The sequence below is a fragment of the Bos grunniens genome, chromosome 20 (assembly GCF_055505025.1).
Source record: "Bos grunniens cultivar Pamir isolate PY7600 chromosome 20, Bosgru_T2T1.0, whole genome shotgun sequence".
NCBI classification, from domain to species: domain Eukaryota; kingdom Metazoa; phylum Chordata; class Mammalia; order Artiodactyla; family Bovidae; genus Bos; species Bos grunniens.
In genome coordinates this window covers 33,911,761-33,934,019 of record NC_141184.1, presented here as the reverse complement: position 1 = coordinate 33,934,019, position 22,259 = coordinate 33,911,761, and the positions used below count along the sequence as shown (strand labels likewise).

The 22,259-nt window shown below is 40.6% G+C and overlaps 1 protein-coding gene across 7 annotated transcripts in view; it reads left to right on the top strand.

Moving 5' to 3' along the window:
• The window catches only part of RANBP3L (RAN binding protein 3 like), a 322,025-nt gene that overhangs the window by 254,088 nt on the left and 45,678 nt on the right, over positions 1–22,259 (top strand). For 3 of the 7 annotated variants that reach the window (XR_015148652.1, XR_015148653.1, XR_015148654.1), the window contains exon 1: positions 12,740–13,347. Coding sequence is in view for 2 of the 7 variants with exons in the window: in XM_086361437.1 (XP_086217563.1) it covers positions 13,266–13,347 (82 nt within the window). In the remaining 5 variants the exon portion in view is untranslated. Of the gene's footprint in view, positions 1–12,739; positions 13,348–22,259 lie in introns of those variants that run through there. The other 4 variants (XM_086361437.1, XM_086361436.1, XM_086361438.1 and 1 more) reach the window with 2 other exon arrangements.

Here is a 22,259-nt window from a genome sequence, read left to right as displayed (position 1 = left end):
GGGAGAAATATCAATAACCTCAGATACACAGATGACATCACCCTTATGGCAGAGAGGGAAGAACTAAAGAGCCTCTTGAAAGTGAAAGAGGACAGTGAAAAATCTGGCTTAAAACTCAACATTCAGAAAACTAAGATCATGGCATCTGGTCTTATCACTTCATGGCAAATAGATGGGGAGACAATGGAAACAGTGACAGATTTTTTTTTGAGGGGGGTGCTCCAAAATCACTGCAGATGGTGACTGCAGCCATGAAATTAAAAGACGCTTGCTCTTTGGAAGAAAAGCTATGACAAACCTAGACAGCATATTAAAAAACAGAGACATTACTTTGCCAACAAAGGTTCATCTAGTCAAGGCTATGGTTTTTTCAGTAGTCATGCATGGATGTGAGAGTTGGACTGTGAAGAAAGCTGAGCACTGAAGAATTGATGATTTTGTATTGTGATGCTGTAGAGGACTCTTGAGAGTCCCTTGGGCTGTAAGGAGATCTAGCCAGTCAATCCTAAAGGAAATCAATTCTGAATATTCATTGGAAGGACTGATGCTGAAGCTGAAACTCCGATACTTTGGCCACCTGATGTGAAAAACTCCTTGGAAAAGACCCTGATGCTGGGAATGATTGAAGGCAGGAGGAGAAGGCAATGACAGAGGATGAGATGGTTAGATGGCATCACTAACTCAATGGACGAGTTTGAGCAAGCTCCGGGAGTTGGTGATGGACAGGGAAGCCTGGACTGCTGCAGTCCATGGGGTCACAAAGAGTTGGATATGACTGAGTGGCTGAACTGAACTGATGTTTGGGTGAGTGATCAATTAGAAATTGGTACATGTTTGTTCCCTAGAATCTAAATTTTTGGCCCTGGTTTCAAGTAAAATCACTAATTATGTTGATACAATCAAAATTTTCGCACATAACTTGTATTCTTATGTCTGTAATGATCAAATCAATTGAAAGTATAATTATATTTAAACATAAAATTTGGATTAATTTTAAGAAAATTTCAAGTAGATGTTAGCAAATAAAACTATTTTTTTCCAATTTTATCTATTTTAAGAAAAAATGGCAGCACAGCACAGTGTGTGGGTTCCTTGACCAGGATCAAACCTGTGCTTCCCGCAGTGGAAGCGTGTAGTCTTAACCACTGGACCACTAGAGAAATCCGTATTTTTTGCTAATTTTAAAATAAGCAAGATTTCTTTTTAAATTTTAAAATTATTTATTAAAAGGCAAACTACAAAGTATAATGTATCAATTCAATTTTTCACCCAATTTTAAGTCAAAATGATTTCACTAAAGATGAAAATTAAAAAATTTTAAACATTTAAATTAAATCTTATGAAATACTTTTAAAAAGCCAAACTATTTGTAATTCTGGAATTTAATGCCCATGAAATTGCCAGTATAAAGGGAAGGAATCATGTTTCATGCACATTACAACTAGGCCTGCATTTGTACACGTTTAACGATTACATGAACAATAAGGCAATTGTTTCTTGTGTGCGATAAGTTGCTTCAGTTGTGTCCGACTCTTTGCGATCCTGTGTCCTGTAGCCCGCCACATTCCTCTGTCCATGGGATTCTCCAGGCAACAATACTGGAGCGAGTTACCCTCCTCCAGGGGAATCTTCCCAACCCAGGGATGGAACTCAGGTCTCTTATGTCTCCTGTATTGACAGGTGGGTTCTTCACTGCTAGCACCATTTGGAAAGCCCTAATTGTTTTTCACTTATCAGATTAATCATCGACAATAGGGGGCAAATTCACCAGCACCTCTGGAAGTACAAACTAAAACAGAAAGAGGAAGAGGAAAATGTACAGTCAGCCCTGTGAGGGAACGAATATCTCATCATAAAGGAATCTTCTGCATTCACACTATTTGAGAGAAAGGGTTTATAATATAATTAATTTGTCTTTTTTCTCCCTGAAGCATTTTCACCGAATCCACTGCTAAAACCCTCCTCACACTCCCAGGCAGACACTGCAAGTACAGCCCACAAACCTTCAGGGCTTTGGACACAACTGCCTTTTGTTCAGAGTCTAAACCAGTGGAGAAGCTTTCCTTGCAGCCTAAACAGTGTCAGTCAGAGCAAAAGTGTTTAGGGTTGTAGGTTGGTCTGTGCCAGCTCTGATCTCAGATCCCTGGTGGCAGCATCACCATGTGTTTCTTGGCAAATGTATTTGTTGGCGATATGCAGAGCCCCCTCAGGCATGGGGTCCAGGACACGGACCTCTCTTGCCAGAGACAAAGTAAGGCTGGTACTGATCACTTGAAAGTAGAAAATGTTAGTCACTCAGTCGTGTTCAACTCCTGGTGACTCCATGGACTGTATTCTGCCAGGCTCCTCTGTCCATGGAATTCTCCAGGCAAAAATACTGGAGTGGATTACCATTCCCTTCTCCAGGGGATCTTCCCCATCCAGGGATAGAACCTGGGTCTCCTGCATTGTAGGCGGATTCTTTACTGTCTGAGCCACTGGGGAGGCCCTTGGCTGCATGTGTATCTGGGAATGGGGTATAGCTTAGCAAGCTGACATATGCTTCTAATCATCTTATGTGATTGCTGGGGCCCTGGGAAGCTTACACTTACCGTTACAACCACCTTGGTTCTGTGGGAAAACTGGGAGGTGATTTATAGCCTCTCCTGAATTGTTCCGCCCCTTGCTGATGCCCTCGCCCTCTGTCCATCTGATGTCTTCTGCCTGTGCCTTGGCAGCCCTAGACATGCCAGCGGGTTCTGCCATTCACCCAGTCCCTACATTCAGGTGTCCCGCTGAATTTCACAGGATCTTCTTTGCAGATCCTCTTTATCAGAAATCATGGCAAGTGATCTCCTTTCTGAAGAGAGAGTATGAAAAGAATAAGTGTTCCAACTCTAAGACTCCAAGGTTTCTTCAAGAAGTCACCCCGGCCTTTCCCTCCAGTGGCTCCACAGATCATCCTCTAGGTCAGGGTTCCCAATCCCTGGGCTGTGGATTAGTCTGCAGCCTGTTAGGAACCCGGCCGCACAGGAGGAAGAGGTGAGTGCTAGGAGAGTTGGGAGAATGTAGCTTCATCTGCCACTCCCCATCGATCGCATTACTGCCTGAACGATACCCTCCACCCACTCCCACCTCCCCCCCATCCCCATCCACGGAAAAATTGTCTTCTACAAAACTGGTGCCAAAAGGGGTGGGGACCACTGTTCTAGGTGGAGTAGGATATCCAATTGACTTCTGATACTCCCTCCTGCTGCTGCTGCTGCTAAGTCGGTTCAGTCGTGTCCGACTCTGTGCGACCCCAGAGACGGCAGCCCACCAGGCTCCCCCATCCCTGGGATTCTCCAGGCAAGAACACTGGAGTGAGTTGCCATTTCCTTCTCCAGTGCATGAAAGTGAAAAGTGAAAGTTGCTCAGTTGTGTCTAACTCCTAGCGACTCCATGGACTGTAGCCCACCAGGCTCCTCCGTCCATGGGGTTTTCCAGGCAAGAGTACTGAAGTGGGGTGCCATTGCCTTCTCTGATACTCCCTGCCCCCAGCCACTGTTTTTGTCTCATCCGTGATTGGTCTTTATTCAGTCTATCTATACATCTGTATTTATGTCTGTTCTCTGACCCAGGGAGAGTTTTGTTGTAGCAAAGGGAAAAAAGTAAGACTGATGTCTTACTTTTGTGAATTGACCTCTCAACCTATCATCACAATTAACAGATTATCAACTTCTCCACTACCTCTCTTTGGTGGTAATAAGAGGGGAGGTAAAAATGGATAGTTTTAGCTCCCCAAAATAACTTTGAAAAGTCAATCCAACTGGTTGACTGCTCTGAGTCAATCACGGCCTCTGATGTTATAAAACCCACCCTTCCATAAAATTCCTGGAAGGATACTTTTAAACATGATACTTTATTTCTATTTGTTTAAGTGAAAGGATCCCTTAACACTCCCTAGGAAAATCTGTTCTCTACCTTGCAATCTTGCTGCTAGCAGGAATCTTCCCTGTATTTACCACAAATGAAGACATTCAGAAACCAAAAGGACTGGAAGAGAAACCCTAATAACAAAGCATGTATCATTTAAATACAAATTCTGTTCTGAAAAATCAGAAGTTGAGAATCTTTGCTTTTCCCAAGCATCTATTCAGTAGGATTGAAGACAAAAATAGCTGAATATAATTTTTAATCCCTGTGGCATTATGTTAATGCTCACTTTTGAAACACAAGGTTGAGAAATTATACTTTTCATCTGCTTCAATATCTGTGGGGACACCAGGATTGTAGAAATTTCTGCCTGTCAAACCCCTCTCTCCTGATTAGAAGCTCCTGGAGGTATCTGGTTGAGCACACAGGCAAAATAGAGAGTGCAGAAACCAAGGTTTGGCTCTGGGCACAGGGCACCATGCCAAGAGGGCACTGCCATTCCTAGTTGATAACAGGCACTGGAAGAGACTTAGAAATTTTGAGGAAGTCCCTCCAAAGTATGGGCCCCACATTGCCAGATCTAGGTAAGGTACTGTACTAATGACTGCTATGGGATCCACAGGTTTGCATCAGGTGTAGACATAAACATAAAGGAGAGCTGGCAGCAACACTACTGATCTTGGGTTAGAAGGGAGTCCTTTGTTTTTATTCTGTTTCACTTTTCCCAACAATATTTATCATGTGCTATGGACCAGGCATTACTGTAGATGATGAGTGTTGGTAGTAAACATGCCCTCAAGAAGTTTACCATCTGGCACCATGTTTTAAAATCCTAGCTATTAATTAGAATTATTTTGGAGAGCTCTTGAAAAATATTTGCTCCCAAGTTCCACCCCAAACCAATCTATTCACATATTCAGGGGGCAGGGCCCAAGCACCAGAATGCTTTATAATTCCCCAGGGGATTCTAAGGTGCAGTCAGAATTGAGAACTACTGACACAGGAGGTTGGTGATGGACAGGGAGGCCTGGCGTGCTGCAGTTCATGGGGTCGCAAAGAGTCAGACACGACTGAGCAACTGAACTGAACTGAACTGGACATAGGAGATAAAAAATGATTCTGAATGAATGCATATCTCCTGCTACTGTTCTCCATGGCCTGTGCTCTAGCCCAGCAGACTGAATTCCTTTAAAAATGTGGACAGGCTCTGTTACAGGGCTGTTTGCTTGGTGAGTTCTTTCAGCCACTGGAGGTCTGTGAGGGCCCTCCTATGCTATCATGAATCCACCCAAGGCTTGTTCACCAGCTGACTGTGGTGGACCAGGCTTTGTATCACATTGGGTGGTGGGGAAGATCACTTCTTTCATGGCTTCCATGCTTTGTGTTGGCCTAGAATATAACACCAGGTGGACTCCAAAGCCTATAAAGCAGCTTCTCAAACCACACACAAACTTTTTCAAAATGTAATATTTCATTTGAATCAATTATGAAACCAAATCTCTGCCATGTTCTGCTAGACAATTCATATATTTTAATTATCTGTCAGCTTTTTGGAATTTAAGGCCTACTCAGGCCTTTTTAAACTACTAAATGCTTGCCTACTTAGAAACTCAAAGGTTTATAGTTTGTTTCAAAGGAATTTTAGAAAGGGTGTGCTTGTGCTCAGTCCTGTCTGCACTTTGCATCTCCATGGACTGTAGCCCACCAGGTTCCTCTGTCCATGGAATTTTTCAGGCAAGAATACTGGAGTGGGTTGCCATGCCCTTCTCCAGGGGATCTTCCCGACAGGGAGATCAAACCCATGTCTCCTGCATCTCCTGCACTGCAGGCAGATTCTTTACCACTGAGTTATTGGGGAAATAACTTCCCCCTTAGAAGTTATAAATTCCCCTTAGAAGGGGAAGCCATATATATTTACTTAATTGCTTTTAGACAGTTCTTACATATACATACTTCACTTTATTTCATAATTCTATTGATAATTCCCTCAAATAAAGTTGTCTGTCATAGGCAGCCTGGCTGACTCTCTGACATGTAGTACAGATATTTCCTCTTGGTATCTGCTATGTTTGTCCTTCACTGGGCTGCCAAATGCTGACTAAAATCATTAGTCAGCTCCCAGCAGGGTTTCTCCTCTTGCATTCAGACTGGCCAGCTATCTCCATCTTTCCATCATATTTAGTTAGCATCTTTTGTGCTTTGTGTAACTGTAAACAGTATTTTTAATAAATCATAAAAAGTGACATAATTTTAAACATACAATTTAATAACCCATGAAAATAGAGTCAGGAAAATAAAAAGAAAAAAATGTCTGTTGTTTGGAGTCATCATTTCTTTTTATTTTCCTCTGGAGGGTGAGAGTGGAGATGATTTCTAATGAAGCTCTCTCATGCAATTGGAAAATTCCCACAGCTGCAAAGCTGGCTGTCTCAGCCACCGAGCTGACAAAGATTTCCTTGCACGAAGGAAAGTCAAGAAGAACGAAGCCCTACTTCTTTCCAAAGTAATATTATGCAGGTTTTAAAAATATGTCATCAGAGAAAAACTTGGCAAGGACTTCTGGGTTCTGCTGTTGATGTCAGTCTCAGCAGTTAGGCTCAGATGGGACCCTAGTGTGATTTCATGAATTCATTATCCTTCCGATGAAATTCACGGCCGTCTCTGGCGTGTCAGTCTCTGTGCTCCACACTCATGGTTCTCTCTGGTGGGAGGCAAGAAGTGGTTGGGGTTCTACAGTAAGAAGTTAGTTGATATCCACTGAATACTGTGGCCAGGCCTCTGAAGTCATGCATGTAGGAATACAAAGAGTTCATAGACATTTTTCCTCAGTGCCTCACTGAGGAGCTGAATTTGGATGAAAACTCTCTCCCATCGTTGCAAATACAAGCTGTGATGGAGGGAATATTTGTCTTTTCCCAAGTTCATATGCTGTAATCCCCTCAGTATGACGGCGATAGAAGTAGGACCAGTGGGGAGCAATTAGGTCATGAGAAAGGAGCCCTTATAAATGGGATTTTGTGTGTGCTCAGTCGCTAAGTTGTGTCCAACTCTTTTGGACTCTTTTGGGAGTCCATGTGGCTCCCATGGACTGTAGCCCAAGAGGATCCTCTATCTATGAGATTTTCCAGGCAAGAATTCTGGAGTGGGCTGCCTCCTCCAGGATGAATGGGACTAGTGACCTCATAAACGAGACCCCTGAGGGCCCTCTTCCCCTCTTCCCACCACGTGAGGACACAGTGGGAAGTCAGTTGTCTGCAACCTGGAAGAGGACGCTCACTGGACCCTAAACATCCTAGCACCATGATCTTGGAAGTCTAGCTTCCAGAATTGTGACAAGAGATTTCTGTTGTGTTTAAGCCACTGGTCTATGATGCTTTATTTTAGCAGCCAAAGCTAAGACACAACCTACCTGAATTTTTAGAAATAGAAATAAAAAACTGGTATAGAAGGGAAGTATACAGTTGAGAAGTCATGAGTAAAATGACTCTTTGGTTCTCTTTAAATGAGAGTGTCATTTTTACATAAATCTAGCCTTCTTTCAGGAGAAGGCAATGGCAACCTGCTCCAATAGTCTTGCCTGGAAAATCCCATGGATGGAGGAGCCTGGTGGGCTGCAGTCCATGGGGTCGCTAAGAGTCTGACACGACTGAACGACTTCACTTTCACTTTTCACTTTCATGCATTGGAGAAGGAAATGGCAACCCACTCCAGTGTTCTTGCCTGGAGAATCCCAGGGATGGGAGCCTGGTGGGCTGCCATCTATGGGGTCCCACAGAGTCGGACACGACTGATGTGACTTAGCAGCAGCAGCAGCTGCCTTCTTTCTCTGCCATAAAGGTCTCTTGATGATCATGGCCCAGATACTTGAGACTGGACCCCAGTATTGTTACCATTGTTTATAAATTGTATTCATGTACTGCCATATAAATACATTATGAATATTAACATTTCCTATATTTGTGTATGTTTCATAAAATGTGGAGTAAAAGATTGAATGGGAAATTTGAAGAATTTCTTTCTACATCCTGATAAATTTAGCACATTGCCTATTTATTGTACCTTTTCAATTAGATTCATTCAGTAATTATACTTTAAAACTTTTTATAGTGGAAATGTAAAAAAAAAATAATAGGCATCAAAGTGCAATAAATCCCATGTACCCATCATTGAGTTTTAATGATTATCAATTTATGATCAATTTTATTTCATCTCTACCCCCATATCTCTCGTCTAAATTATTTTGAGACAAATCCCACATATAAAAATTTTTAATTAAATTATATTATACTCCACATAACATAAAAAATGAGTGAAAGGGAAATTGAGAAAGAAAAAGAGAAAATGAATGAAGAAAGAAAGGAGGAAGGGAGAGGATGAAAGCATAGTTTGTTTATTATTTTATTCTTGCAAATATAAATTCAAACGAATAACAAGAGTTTGATCTGGTGCAAGTTAGTTTGCTTTAATTTGGAAATGATCCCAATTAATGAGTATTTACCTTCAAAGAGTTCAGTTCTGCTGAGAACCCACTGACCCTGATGCCTGTGTTTAGATGGAATTCAGATGGAATTCAGACTCTGTAGGAGTATGTGCTGTTACCTAGAATGGTGGACAACATGGAACCAGAACCATTGCACTCTGAGTTTCCTTGCCACTTAATAAACAAACAAAATAAAACTCAGTATTTCTCTACCTATGGCTTTATTTTGTTGTTTTCATTTTGGCTAAAATCACATCCATAATCAGGTAACCTTCCTATAGTCTCAGATACAGGTAATTATTCCCTCAGCTCACAAATAAAGGACCCCATTCTTGTGGTCACTGGGTAAAAACACATGGGTTTATCCTGAGGCAAAGGATAAACCTTATCCTGAGGCGAGTTTTACTAACTGACCTTGGACTCTGCTGACCTCCAGAGGGAGCCCTATGGCAGTCAAGTCTGAGACTCACCCATGAAAGGTCAAAATTAGTTTGAATTACCAAGGCAATATTTATGGAGTGTGGCAACATTTCTGATAACCTAACTCACATGTTGGCATTCAATAGTAGCAATTTTAGAGTAGCAAGCAACTTAAGTAAGCAATCTGGTGCCATGCCAGTGTAGCCTCATGAACCTATTGACAGGAGCAAGTATTCAAGCATAACACTCTCTAATACAACCATTTGCCTCTCTTTTGTTTTTCCAAATAACAATCACAGGGTCCAGCCAACTGTATTACTTGGGAAATTCTTTGCGCTGAAGACATGCAGTAAGTTAGAGTAACATGACTCTGAACTGCTTAAAAATACTGCCTTGATGGTACATTAGGATGTGTGTGTTAGTCGCTCAGTCATGTCCGACTCTTTGCAACCCCACAGACTGTAGCCCACCAGGCGTCTATGTCCATGGATTCTCTAGGCAAGAGTACTGGAGTGGATTGCCATTCCTTTCTCCAGAGGATCTTCCCAACCCAGGGACCAAACCCTGGTCTCCTGCATTGCAGGCAGATTCTTGGATATACATGTTAAATAAGCCATTGTGAGATTCTGAAACTCAACATTCTCATCCACACAGTATCTTTGGTGGAAGGAAGAGTTATTTGGGGAAAAAAAAAAAAAACTACCACTGGCTGATATAAAGGAGCAAGGATCTGTTATTTAAAAGCATAGAAAATCTAAAGTCTTAACACTAGTTCAGATTGAATTGCATTAAGGTTTCTGTGTCTCATAGTTTTCTGTGTCTGCATTCTATCATATCAAGGGCCTTGAGTCTTATGCTCTGGCAATGAGAGTGATGAATACTATGGCTTTGTATTTCTATAATACTTGTGCTTCAGAACAGTCTGCTGCTGCTGCTAAGTCGTGTCAGTTGTGTCCGACTCTGTGCGACCCCGTAGACAACAGCCCACCAGGCTCCCCTGTCCCTGGGATTCTCCAGGCAAGAACATTGGAGTGGGTTGCCATTTCCTTCTCCAATGCATGAAAGTGAAAAGTGAAAGTGAAGCTGCTCAGTTGTGTCCGACTCTTAGCTACCCCATGGACTGCAGCCTACCAGGCTCCTCCGTCCATGGGATTTTCCAGGCAAGAGTACTGGAGTGGGTCACCAGTGCCTTCTCTGTCAGAACAGTCTAAAGACCCTCAAAGAGTAGGTAAACCTGTCAACTAGATATCATACATACTTTTGAAACAAGGCAGATTATTATTAAACAAGTAACTCACTTGTGAGCTAATGTATAATGTATGATGCTTTTTAAACATGGTTCAATTGAAAGAAGAATAAGGAAATTTCTCCTGTAAACTGAGAACCACTTAGATTATAAAACTGATATTTTATTATTAGAATTCATAGCTTTCTGAGAATTCTAATCATAAAATATCAATTTTTCCAGTATCACCCCAAAGCAATAAGATCAACTGTCTGATAAGACTGACAAGATCAACTGTCTAAGTGTGACATGCCATTCTACTCTATTCTTCTGGGAGTACAAAGCCACAGGATAGGCAGAAAGGATATGGGAGAGAAGAACTTAAATCAAGGAAACTGGTAGCACCATTGTGGCATCAGAGAGAGCTGATAAATGAAGAAGCTTGGCTTTCAGAGGATTCTAATTCATTTTTAAACAATCTGCAAGCAAAAATGCCAAATATTATTCACCTGTTTCTTGACCCAACCAGATTTCACCTTTTGCATTCTGACTTCTTGCTTTTTCTTATAAGCAAAAAGCAAAGTACAACATGCCCATTATGAATTACTAACCTGGTGGTGTGTCTGGCATATGGCTGATACAGCTGATGTTATTTCATGTACTCCTATGACATGCTCCTTTCAGCTACACTGGCTTATTTCCAATGGAAATTGGAGAGTCAAAACACAGTCCTCTGAGAGCAGAAGTGTAACTAAACAGGCAGCGTAAGAGCATGCTCTTGACTCAGTTGCAGGGCCACTGCCCAGGACTCACTCAATGATGCACGACAGTTGGACACAGAGAAACCAGGTTCAAGGTTACACAATACAAGCTCTAGGGCCAGAAAGCTGGCTGATAGCCTCTATGGTCAGCTGAGCATTCCTTTTCTTGTCTTTTTTCCAGCTTCACATCCATTCATGAGTAAGAATGATGGAGGCATCAAGCGGGCTTCGTTGAAACACTAGACCTTACATTAGGATAAACGTAGATCCTAGTCTCCAAGCAACATTTCTCAGCGAGAAACCTACAGAAAGAAAAACATTTAAGAGACATAGTGACCAAATACAATGTGTGGACTTCTGGGTCCCAATTTGAACAAAATAATACCTGGATATTTAATTACACTAAGGAATCATGCTTAATTATTAAAGGGGTGACACTTTTATTATGGTTCCATTTTTCAAAGTCCTAGCATTTTAGGAAGACATGTTGAAATATGTATGAATGCAATGATGTCTGGGATGCTTCAAGTGGTGGAGTGAGGCGGAAAGGGGTTGTGATGAAACACAGATTTGCAACAAGATTATGCATAAGCTACTAATGACTAACTCTAACCAATGAGTGCACAGGACTTATTATGCTATATTCTTTTTTCTTATTCAGATAGATAGGTAGGTAAAATATTTCTCATTATAAAACACTTTTAAAAATATCAATTTTTCCCAAGGGCTTGCTTGTAGTTTTGTGGGGAATTTGATTTACTTATATAATAATAGGTTTAGTGAGACCCATAATCTGATAGAATATCAATAGCTTTATGTAACTCAGCAAAACAATACCTCAGTCCCCTACCATGATCATTGTGAAGCAGGAAATAAATACCAGCCATTTAAAACAGAAACTATGGTTCTCTAGTAAATAAAAGGATTCTTTTATTTCAGTGGAATCCTTTTATTTCAGTGTAGCTAAGCACTTCTATAAGCTGTTACACTCTGAGTTACTTAAAAAACTGCAATAGATGAATTATATATTGAAATTATATATATACATAGTAAAAGCAGCTTGATAAAAATAGTAAGAATTATGAAAGAGCAATCACGCATTCTGTAAGAGCTTTCATAGCTCAGAGTACTCTTGGGAAGCTCTTAGGTACCTCAAAGTAAAATGAGGATTCCCACCAAGATCTGACTACGAGGTAAACTTCTAGTTAGGGTGTCAACTAGATACCCGAGCTGTTAGCACCAGTTTCCAAATGTGCCCTGGAAGATGCAGGTTCCAGACTCTGTGGCTAAACAGCTCTGCCTTTCCCTTTGTCCTGGCCCACAACCTCATTTCTGAATATGTAAGACCTGTGAGTCTTGAAGGGCAGGATCTACCAGCATTCATTAAAATTTCAGGGGTAGCAGTTCCCAAGTTCCATGAAGGGTGTTCAGGATTTGTTTTCAAGCTGTAATGAAATATGCTATTATATGCTATAATATAAACGATTTTCAACATTTCAGTAAAGTGTGCTATTTCAGCACAAGAAAACACTGGAAATAGCTTTGTCTTATGATCTGAAAATAGTATCTAAGGGGAAACAGATCCGTGGAAAGATAATGTTTTCTGTGTTTATTTTTCTTCCCGAATTCCAAATAATTGCTTTGGCAGGTGGCTCTAAAGCTGCCCCCTTCTGAAGACTCAGAGGTGTTTACAGAAGTTAAAAGTTCTAGCAGTACATTTCCATGAGCTCATTAGCAGTTCTCTTAGATTTCACGTACACAAGTGAATAGCCATGCTGTAAAAACTCCTGCTTTAAGCTTTCCTTTTAATTACAAACAAAACAGCAGAAGTCAGATATGTGATTACTGCAACATCAGGGCATCTTTTCAGAATCCTGCTTTGGTCACTATCATTCAAAGCAACTCTAAATGCCATTTTCGCCTGCCTCTTTATGCTAATCAGCCTAGCCCACTCGGCTCCTCCTTCTTCCAGCCTCCCTTAAGAACTGTTCACTTTCAGCGGTCACGGAGGGAAACTCAGACCAGGCTTAGAAATCTCTTGATTTAACTCAGTAGCACTTTTTCTTTCCTTTGTGTATGGGTTACTCTGCAGTCATCTCTAAATACTCAGGACATTAGATTCACATCCACAGAAGGAGTCAATAATTGCAAAACTATAATCTGTTAGAAAAAGGGTTACTTCACAGGATTTTACACTGTAAGAGGGGAAGTTTCAATGTGCTTTGAAATAAAAGAAGAATTAGTTGTACTTTTAATCTTCATGTGTAGGAGAAGCTACAAGTTGGTAAATATTTATTTCAAGAATCATGACTAGGAAGCACTTGGAAATGTATTAGAGAAGTAAATGGTTTTCCAGGCAAGGACAGGATCTGCTTGTACCTCTGTAGTTCTGGGTAACGTGTGACACCGTTCTAGGTGACAGGCCAAGAGAAGGGATACCCTACTATCCTGGATCCACAGCCATACTGCCAGTACCCTGTCTACCATGCAAAGAAAAGGCAGTAGCCACCTGTTCAACAGTGTGCACACCTGTAGACTGAAGCTTCCTCAGGAGCAGCAACATCAAGGTGAGTCAGTCAAGCTAATGGGTGGTGTGTTTTGTGACCTCCTGTCCATTTGGATTCTTGGAAGGATGGTGGGCTGGGGAAGTACCTGTTGTGAAATGCTTTGCAATCTTTCATTTTTAAATTTTGAAAATAGACATAACAGTGACGCCTAAGGGTGAGTTTACTTGCATTCACTGTTGGTTTTTAAAGGGCTACAGAAGACCATAGAAAATGCCTAGTCCTTGGAGTTGTCATTCTGAAACTTATGTGGTTACATTTCTAGCCACTGTCATTTTTCTAGAGTATTCTGGATTTTTTGTAATTCAAAACACCTATCTAGGCAAGGCTGAATCATCTACAGGGGGAATTTGCTAAGAATGGCTTTAAGTTAGTCTGGACATTTTCCCTTGTCCGACCACTACTGGTACCGTTTTGGATTTAGAGCCCAATCTTGTCTAAATCTCTGGCTCATTCATTTATGGGCAAAAAAAATACATTCTTGGGTCTTTCCCTCTTATGGCTCTGGAACAAATGGAGACAGACAGGGGAAAGTGTCACATTTCACAAGATGGGCACTCATTCAGACTGAACTGTCTACCTTGCAGCCATTTTCACCATCAGTCTTAAAACTTCAGATCCACTGCTCAGCCAGCTGCATCAGTTAGCAGCAGATGGTTGATATGAATAGACAGGATGATCCCTCAGTCCATTCCGTCAGGGACACCAGGGACAGTTGTAGAAAAGGCTGGATGTCATGGATGACATCACCCTCCAGATGTTAAGGATTTACCCCAGACATTTCTAACTTCTCAATACCCTCACAGGCAAACGGATCTGGCTACAAGCTCTTTCTTTTTCTACAGACACAGTTTTAGATTTCAGTAGCATGGAGTGTGTTGTCTGAAGGGCTGAAACTTCCCATTTGTAAGGTGGCATCTGTGTGCTAGCATTCATGTGAATGTGTCAAGCTACCTCCCTGCTTCAGTCTCTGGACTTCATGCTGTCCAAGGCTTAGCACAGGGTGGGTAGAAAATACTTCATATTAAGTGAAAATAGCAAAAAATTTTAAGACCCTTATGAACCATCATGACTTACATAAATCATTTTGAACTAACTGCCTTAGAATGTAAAGTCCTAGGATGTGCCAGGGTTTAATCACAGCACTGTAAAATGGACTTGCTCCTCTATTAATGGACAATTCTAATTCATTTTAGGTTTTTTTGTTTGCTATTCATTTTGTTTGAAATGTTGAAAGCTACCTTCCACCTCTCACAATTGTTGATGTAATATTTACTACAGAAATCTTGCTAGGGAGAGCATAAAGGAGATGGTAAAAATCACCTACAAAAATTACCACCTAAACAGATGCTATTAACATTTTAATGTATGTCTTCTAGCCTCTCTTCTTTGCACATGTATAGATTATTCTTTTACTTAATTTTTAAAAGCAATATAGACTTATTTTGTACCTAAAGTTTGCAAACTATTTTTTAACTCAACAATTGAGTATGAACAAATTCCCATGTCATCATGTATTCTTTTACAACCTTATTTTTAATAGTTGCGTACTATTCCTTCACATGAATACAGGTAAATTCTTTCAGGTAATTCACTACTGCTGGATAGCTCAGTGATTTCTAATTTTTCACTATTACAAGAAACACTTGTTTAACATACACTAATGGATAAATTGTTGCTGAGATGAAATTATTCTTTTGGAAAACATTCTCAGAAGTGGAATTTTGAAGTCAAATGATGTGCATATTTTTAAAGATTTTTTTTTTGGAAGGGGATAAATGGCCTTCTATTCAGCAGTGTAGAGATATAGTCTCAGCAATACCAGGTATTAATTTCAAGTTGTTTTTTCCAATTTTGTAAGTGGAAAATAGGATCCCACTGTTGTCTTAATTTAAGGCAGTTTGTCTTGATGGTCTCTCCCTTACTGGCCATATCCAGAGCAGCCTGAAAATATTACTGTGATGACATACTTCCCAAAATATCAACAAGATTAGAAGTCTGGTCTATTTCTCAGACCAAAGGTTTTGCCTAGAATATTTTGAAAGCAACTATATTCTTCCACAACTGGGTCTCAAAATATCTGCCCACATAAACCACAATCCATAAAGTTGTGAAGCATGCTAGTTCAATTCAGACTGGCCATTGACTGCTACAAGAAATGTCCTCTAGAGATCTGAGTTGACACTTGGGCAGACACTGGGCAGAGTTTGCCTTCCAGTTATAGTTCTGGAGTTTATAAGCATTTATTCAGTGTAATGGTTCTGACTTTGCCATCAAGCTCTATTTGTACCTTGTTCTTAAGCAAAGTTCAGCAAAGGCCCAAGTAAGCAAAGCCATTTGTTTCAGAGTGAGGGCTGGCTGTGGATTTATTCACTGAGGTATTCTGAGTGAGTGGCTTTGGCCTATCCCAGCCAGACTAAGATTCCAGCATACAGATTAGGATTAATGGACCTTTAACTCTTCTGCAGCATGAACAGATTCAACACATATGCACTTTCCAATCCTCCATGCTAGAGGCTAAAGTTCTTTATGTTAAGTCTGAGGTATTTAATGCTTTCTACCTAATCACTCACAAAACATGCTTTTTTCAGTGATCACATAAATAAAGTCACCTATTCTTCAGCAGTTATCTGGACAATGACTATGCAGAACGCTGTGCCAGATGCTGGGGAAGTACGCTGAAATAAGCTAACTAAGCCACGTGCTTTCCTGTCCACATAGACTTTATTTCCACTGCATGGAAACAGGTGCTATACTAGTCCAGAATGGAAGTCCATAAAACTACTCTTTCTGCTGTCGCTTCTTCTGAGATAGTTCAGATCCATCTGTCTGTAACATCCATCTGAGATCACATTTGTAGACATTAATTTATATGTCTATAAAGACTCAACACAACGTTCAGTACACATTACATGTCCTAGAGGGAATAAGTTTTACAATGCTTTGAAGTTCACAGAGTAGCATCACAGACATTATTTAATTATACACACGTGTATATATATAAACATGCGTATACATGTATGTAATGTGTCTGTATACATGCAGGCATGTATGACTATGTGTGTGTACACATGTACGTATACATCTTATTGTACTGTTTCTCTGAAGAACCTTGACCAATATACTACTTCACCTGATTATTATGAGAATTAAATGAGATAATGTCTGTGAAAGACACTTTGTTAACCTCAAAGCATGTACATATATACATACTCTATGTGTACATGCTGTGCTGTGCTTAGTCGCTCAGTCATGTCCGACTCTTTGCGACTCCATGGACTATAGCCCGCCAAGCTCCTCTGTCCGTGGGGATTCTCCAGGCAAGAACACTGGACTGGGTTGCTGCCCTCTTCCAGAGGATCTTCCCAACCCAGGGATCGAACCCAGGTCTCCCACATTGCAGGCAGATTCTTTACTGTCTCAGCCACTGGGGAAGCCCCTATGTGTATATATGTGTGTGTATATTTGTATATGTATGTGTGTGTTGGTTGCTCAGTTGTGTCCAACTCTGAGACATCATAAACTGTAGCCCACAGTGCTCATCTGTCAATGGAATCCTCCAGACCAGAATACTGGGGTGGGTAGCCTTTCCCTTCTCCAGGGGATCTTCCTGACCCAAGGATTCCTGCATTGCAGGGTCTCCTGCGTGGCAGGCAGGTTCTTTACTGAGCCATCAGGGAAGCCCCATCAATAAATTTGTATATAGATATAGATATAGATATAGATATAGATATAGATATAGATGGGCTTCCTTGGTGACTCAGCTGGTAAAGAATCCTCCTGCAATGCGAAAGACCTGGGTTTGATCCCTGGGTTGGGAAGATACCCTGGAGAAGGGAAAAGCTACCCACTCCAGTATTTTGGCCTGGAGAATTCTATGGACTGTATAGTCCATGGGGTCGCAAAGAGCTGGACATGACTGAGCAACTTCCACTTTGTACTTTTGTAGATGTAGATATAGAAAGACACAGATATAGAGAGAGGGAGAGAGGTTATTTTTAAGGGACTGACTCACACGATTATGGAGGCTGGCAAGTCAAAAGTCTGTTGTGTGGGTCAGCAGGTTGGAGACCAATGTGAGGATCTAACCAATGTTTCAGTTGAAGTCCAAAGGTTGTCTGCTGGCAGAATCCCCTCTTCCCCAGGAGAGGTCAATCTTGTTTTAGTCAGGCTTTCAGCTGATTGGATGAGGCCCACCAAAATTATGGAGGGCAATCTACTTTACTCAAAGTTCACCAGTTTAAAAGTAAGTCTCGTTCAAAACACTCTCACAGAAACATTGGGAATAATGTCTGACCAACTATCTGGCATTGTGGTGCAGCCAAGTAGACCCAAAATTAACTACTACAGGAAAGCATCATTATCCTCATTTTTAAAGATGTGGAAACTGAGAATCTTCAAAGTCAAGTGATTTCTCCAAGGTCACCTGGTTATTAAAAGCTATGTTCAATGTACTGTTTGCTCTATGTCGCTGTCTTATAAAATCCACAATTCCTAGTATTACAATATTAAGTTTTTTCATTGGTCCATATTAGAAAACCTCTGCAGATCCAAGAGGCATTGGAATACCTCCTGATTTTCTTTGTATGTTCTGATACCAATTTTTTGACACCAGCAGGGTGTCCTACAATTTAGTTCAATTCTAACATGACTCAGAGTTAGCAAAAACATCAAGAGTTAGGGGCTCAGTCTCACAAGACTGCTCCCCTTCAAATACTGGTTACAACTTTCAGGTGTCTCCAAGATACTTACATTTCTGCCTGGCCCACTACACATTCAAGGTCTCTCACAACCTCTCAGGTTTTAAAGTTTGCTAGAACAATTCTGGCACCCCACTCCAGTACTCTTGCCTGGAAAATCCCACGGACAAAGGAGCCTGGTGGGCTGCAGTCCATGGGGTCGCTAAGAGTCGGACACGACTGAGCAACTTCACTTTCAATTTTCACTTTCATGCATTGGAGAAGGAAATGGCAACCCACTCCAGTGTTCTTGCCTGGAGAATCCCAGGGACGGTGGAGCCTGATGGGCTGCTATCTATGGGGTCACACAGAGTCGGACACGACTGAAGCGACTTAGCAGCAGCAGCAGAACAATGCACAGAACTCAGGAGAGCTCTATACTCATGATTGCCATGTTATTATAAAGGACACAAATGAACAGCCAAAAAAAAAAAAAAACAACAAATGAATGGCCAAATGAAGAGATACATAGGGCAAGGTTAGGAAAGTCCAGAGCACAGGAATCTGGACTCTCAAGAGTCTTCTCCAATATCACAGTTCAAAATACAGAGCACAGGAATGGGTGCACCACTCTCCCAGGACATCAGTAAGTTCAACGACCAGGAAGCTCCACTGAGCTTGGTGTCTGGAATTTTTATATAGGATTTCATAATGTGGGCGTGGTTGATTACATTATTGATCATTATTAAACTCAGTCTCCAGAAGACCTCCATACATTTCTGTTTTTCTTTCACCAAAAAGGAACTTCAAATAGACAATTTTGTTCTATCTGCAAAGCCTTTAAAGTCACAGACTGGCATTAATAGAAACAAATATAGACCATTTAAAAATTATCAGAAAGGGGAAAACTCATATTCTATTCGTTTATCATGTTCAAACACACCCAGGACAGAAATCTTTTCCATAATAAGCCTTCCTAATAGATGGCACATATGTGAGGATTTGGAAAATAAATGTAATCACTTAAACTTCATTTTTCCCACCAATACACATTAGGATGGCTATTATTAAAAAAAAGAAAAAACAGAAAACAATAGTGTGGTTAAGAGTGGAGAAATTAGAACCTTTATGCTCTGTTGGTGGGAAAGTAAAATCATGCATCTGCTGTGGACAATAGTATGGTAGTTCCTTGAAATTTTAAAATAGAATTATCCTATGAGTCAGAAATTCTACTTCTGGGTATATACGTCAAAGATGGGAAAGCAGGGACTCAAACAGATACTTGCTCACACAATAGCCAAAAGGTATAGGCAGCCCATGTGTTCATCAACACATGAATGGATAAACAAAATACATACAGTGGATTATTCAGTTCAGTTCCTCAGTCATATCCAACTCTTTGCAACCCCACGGACTGTAACATGCCAGGCCTTCCTGTCCATCACCGACTCCTGGACCTTACTCAATTTCATGTCCATCCAGACAGTGATACCATCCAACCATCTCATCCTCTGTCATCCCCTTCTCCTCCCACCGTCAATCTTTCCCAGCATCAGGATCTTTCCCAGTGAGTCAGTTCTTCACATCAGGTGGCCAAACTATTGGCGTTTCAGCTTCAGCATCAGTCCTTCCAAAGAATATTCACAACTGATTTCCTTTAGGATGGACTGGTTGGATCTCCTTGCAGTCCAAGGGACTCTCAAGAGTCTCCTCCAACATCACAGTTCAAAAGCATCAAAGCTTTGGTGTTCAGCTTTCTTTATGGTCCAACTCTCACATCCATACGTGACTACTGGAAAAACCATTGCTTTGACTAGACAGCCCTTTGTTGGCAAAGTAATATCTCTGTTTTTTAATATGCTGTCCAGGTTGGCCATAGCTTTTCTTCCAAGGAGGAAGCATCTTTCAATTTCATGGCTGCAGTCACCATCTGCAGTGATTTTGGAGCCCCAAAAAATAGTCAGCCACTGTTTCCACTGTTTCCCTATCTATTTGCCATGAAGTCATGGGACTGGTTGCCATGATCTTAGTTTTCTGAATGTTGAGCTTTAAGCCAACTTTTTCACTCTCCTCTTTCACTTTCATCAAGAGGTTCTTTAGTTCTTCTTCGCTTTCTGCATAAGGATGGTATCATCTGTGTATCTGATGTTATTGATATTTCTCCTGGCAATCTTGATTCCAGCTTGTGCTTCTTCAGTCCAGCATTTCGCATGATGTACTCTGTATATAAGTTAAGTGAGCAGGATGACAATATATAGGCTTGACGTATTCCTTTTCCTGTTTGGAACCAGTCTGTTGTTCCATGTCCAGTTCTAACTGTTGCTTGTTGACCTGCATACAGATTTCTCAGGAAGCACATAAGGTGGTCTAGTATTCCCATCTCTTGAAGAATTTTCCACTGCTTGTGATCCACACAGTCAAAGGCTTTGGCATAGTCAATAAAGCAGAAGTGGATGTTTTTCTGGAACTCTCTTGCTTTTTCAATGATCCAACTGATGTTGGCAATTTGATCTCTGGTTCTTCTGCCTTTTCTAAATCCAGCTTGAACATCTGGAAGTTCATGGTTCACATACTGTAGAAGCCTGGCTTGGAGAATTTTGAGCATTACTTTGCTAGCATGTGAGATGAGTGCAACTGTGCGGTAGTTTGAGTATTCTTTGGCATTGCCTTTTTTTGGGATTGGAATGCAAATGGGTATATATGTCATTTCTTTTCCAGTCCTATGGCCACTGCTGAGTTTTCCAAATTTGCTGGCATATTGAGTGCAGCACTTTCACAGCATTATCTTTTAGGATTTGAAATAGCTCAACTTGAATTCCATCACCTCCCCTAGCTTTGTTCATTGTGAGGCTTCCTAAGGCCCATTTGACTTCACATTCTAGGATGTCTGGCTCTAGTCCAGTGATCACAACGTCATGATTATCTGGGTCATGAAGATCTTTTTTGTATCATTCTTCTGTGTATTGTTGCCACCTTTTCCTAATATCTTCTGCTTCTGTTAGGTCCATACAGTTTCTGTCCTTTATTGTGTCCATTTTTGCATGAAATGTTCCCTTGTTATCTCTAATTTTCTTGAAGAGATCTCTAGTCTTTCCCATTCTGTTGTTTTCCTCTATTTCTTTGCAGTGATCACTGAGAAAGGCTTTCTTATCTGTCCTTGCTGTTCTTTGGAACTCTGCATTCAAATGGGTGTATTTTTCCTTTTCTCCCTTGCCTTCGCTTCTCTTCTTTTCTCAGCTATTTGTAAGGCCTCCTCAGAAAACTACTTTGCCTTTTTACATTTCTTTTTTGGGGGGATGGTCTTAATCACTGCCTCCTGTACAATGTCATGAACCTCTGTTCATAGTTCTTCAGGCATTCCATCAGATCTAATCCCTTGAATCTGTTTGTCACTTCCACTGTATAATCATAAGGGATTTGATTTAGGTCATACCTGAGTGGTCTAGTGGTTTTCCCTACTTTCTTCAATTTAAGTCTGAATTTGGCAATAAGGAGTTCATGATCTGAGCCACAGTCAGCTCCCGGTCTTGTTTTTGCTGACTGTATAGAGCTTCTCCATCTTTGGCTGCAAATAATATAATCAATCCGATTTTGGTATTGACTATCTGGTGATGTCCATGTGTAGAGTCTTCTCGTGTTGTTGGATTATTGTGGATTATTATTGTTATTGTGGATTATTATATAATGTTGTGGACTATTATTCAGACTGAAAAAGGAAGCAAATTCTGATACTTGCTACAACATAGATTATTCTTGAGGATATTATGCTAAGTGAAATAAGCCAGTCACAAAAAGACAAATACTGTATGATTCCACTAATATGAGATTTGTAGAGTTGTTTAAATTCATAAAGACATAAAGTAGAATAGGAATTGCCAGAGGCTTAGGCAGTGGCAGGAGGATGGGTTAGTGGGAAGTCACTGAACTGAACTGATCATCATTAAGGACAGTCTCAGCTTTGCAAGGTGAAAGAATTCTGGAGATCGTTTATACAACAATGTGAAAAAAGTTAAAACTACTGCACTGTATACTTAAAACCAGTTAAGATGGTACATTTTATGGTATGTGTATTTTACCACAATTTTTTTTAAAAACTATGACTTTTCAAAGCCATCCCTAATTACATTTCTGAAGTTAGACTTAAAAAAAAAAGCAAGTAAAAATAAACAAACGAAAAAAACCAACTCATTTTTCTACTTCTAAAACCAAAGTTCGGGGGAAATATTCCACTTCCCA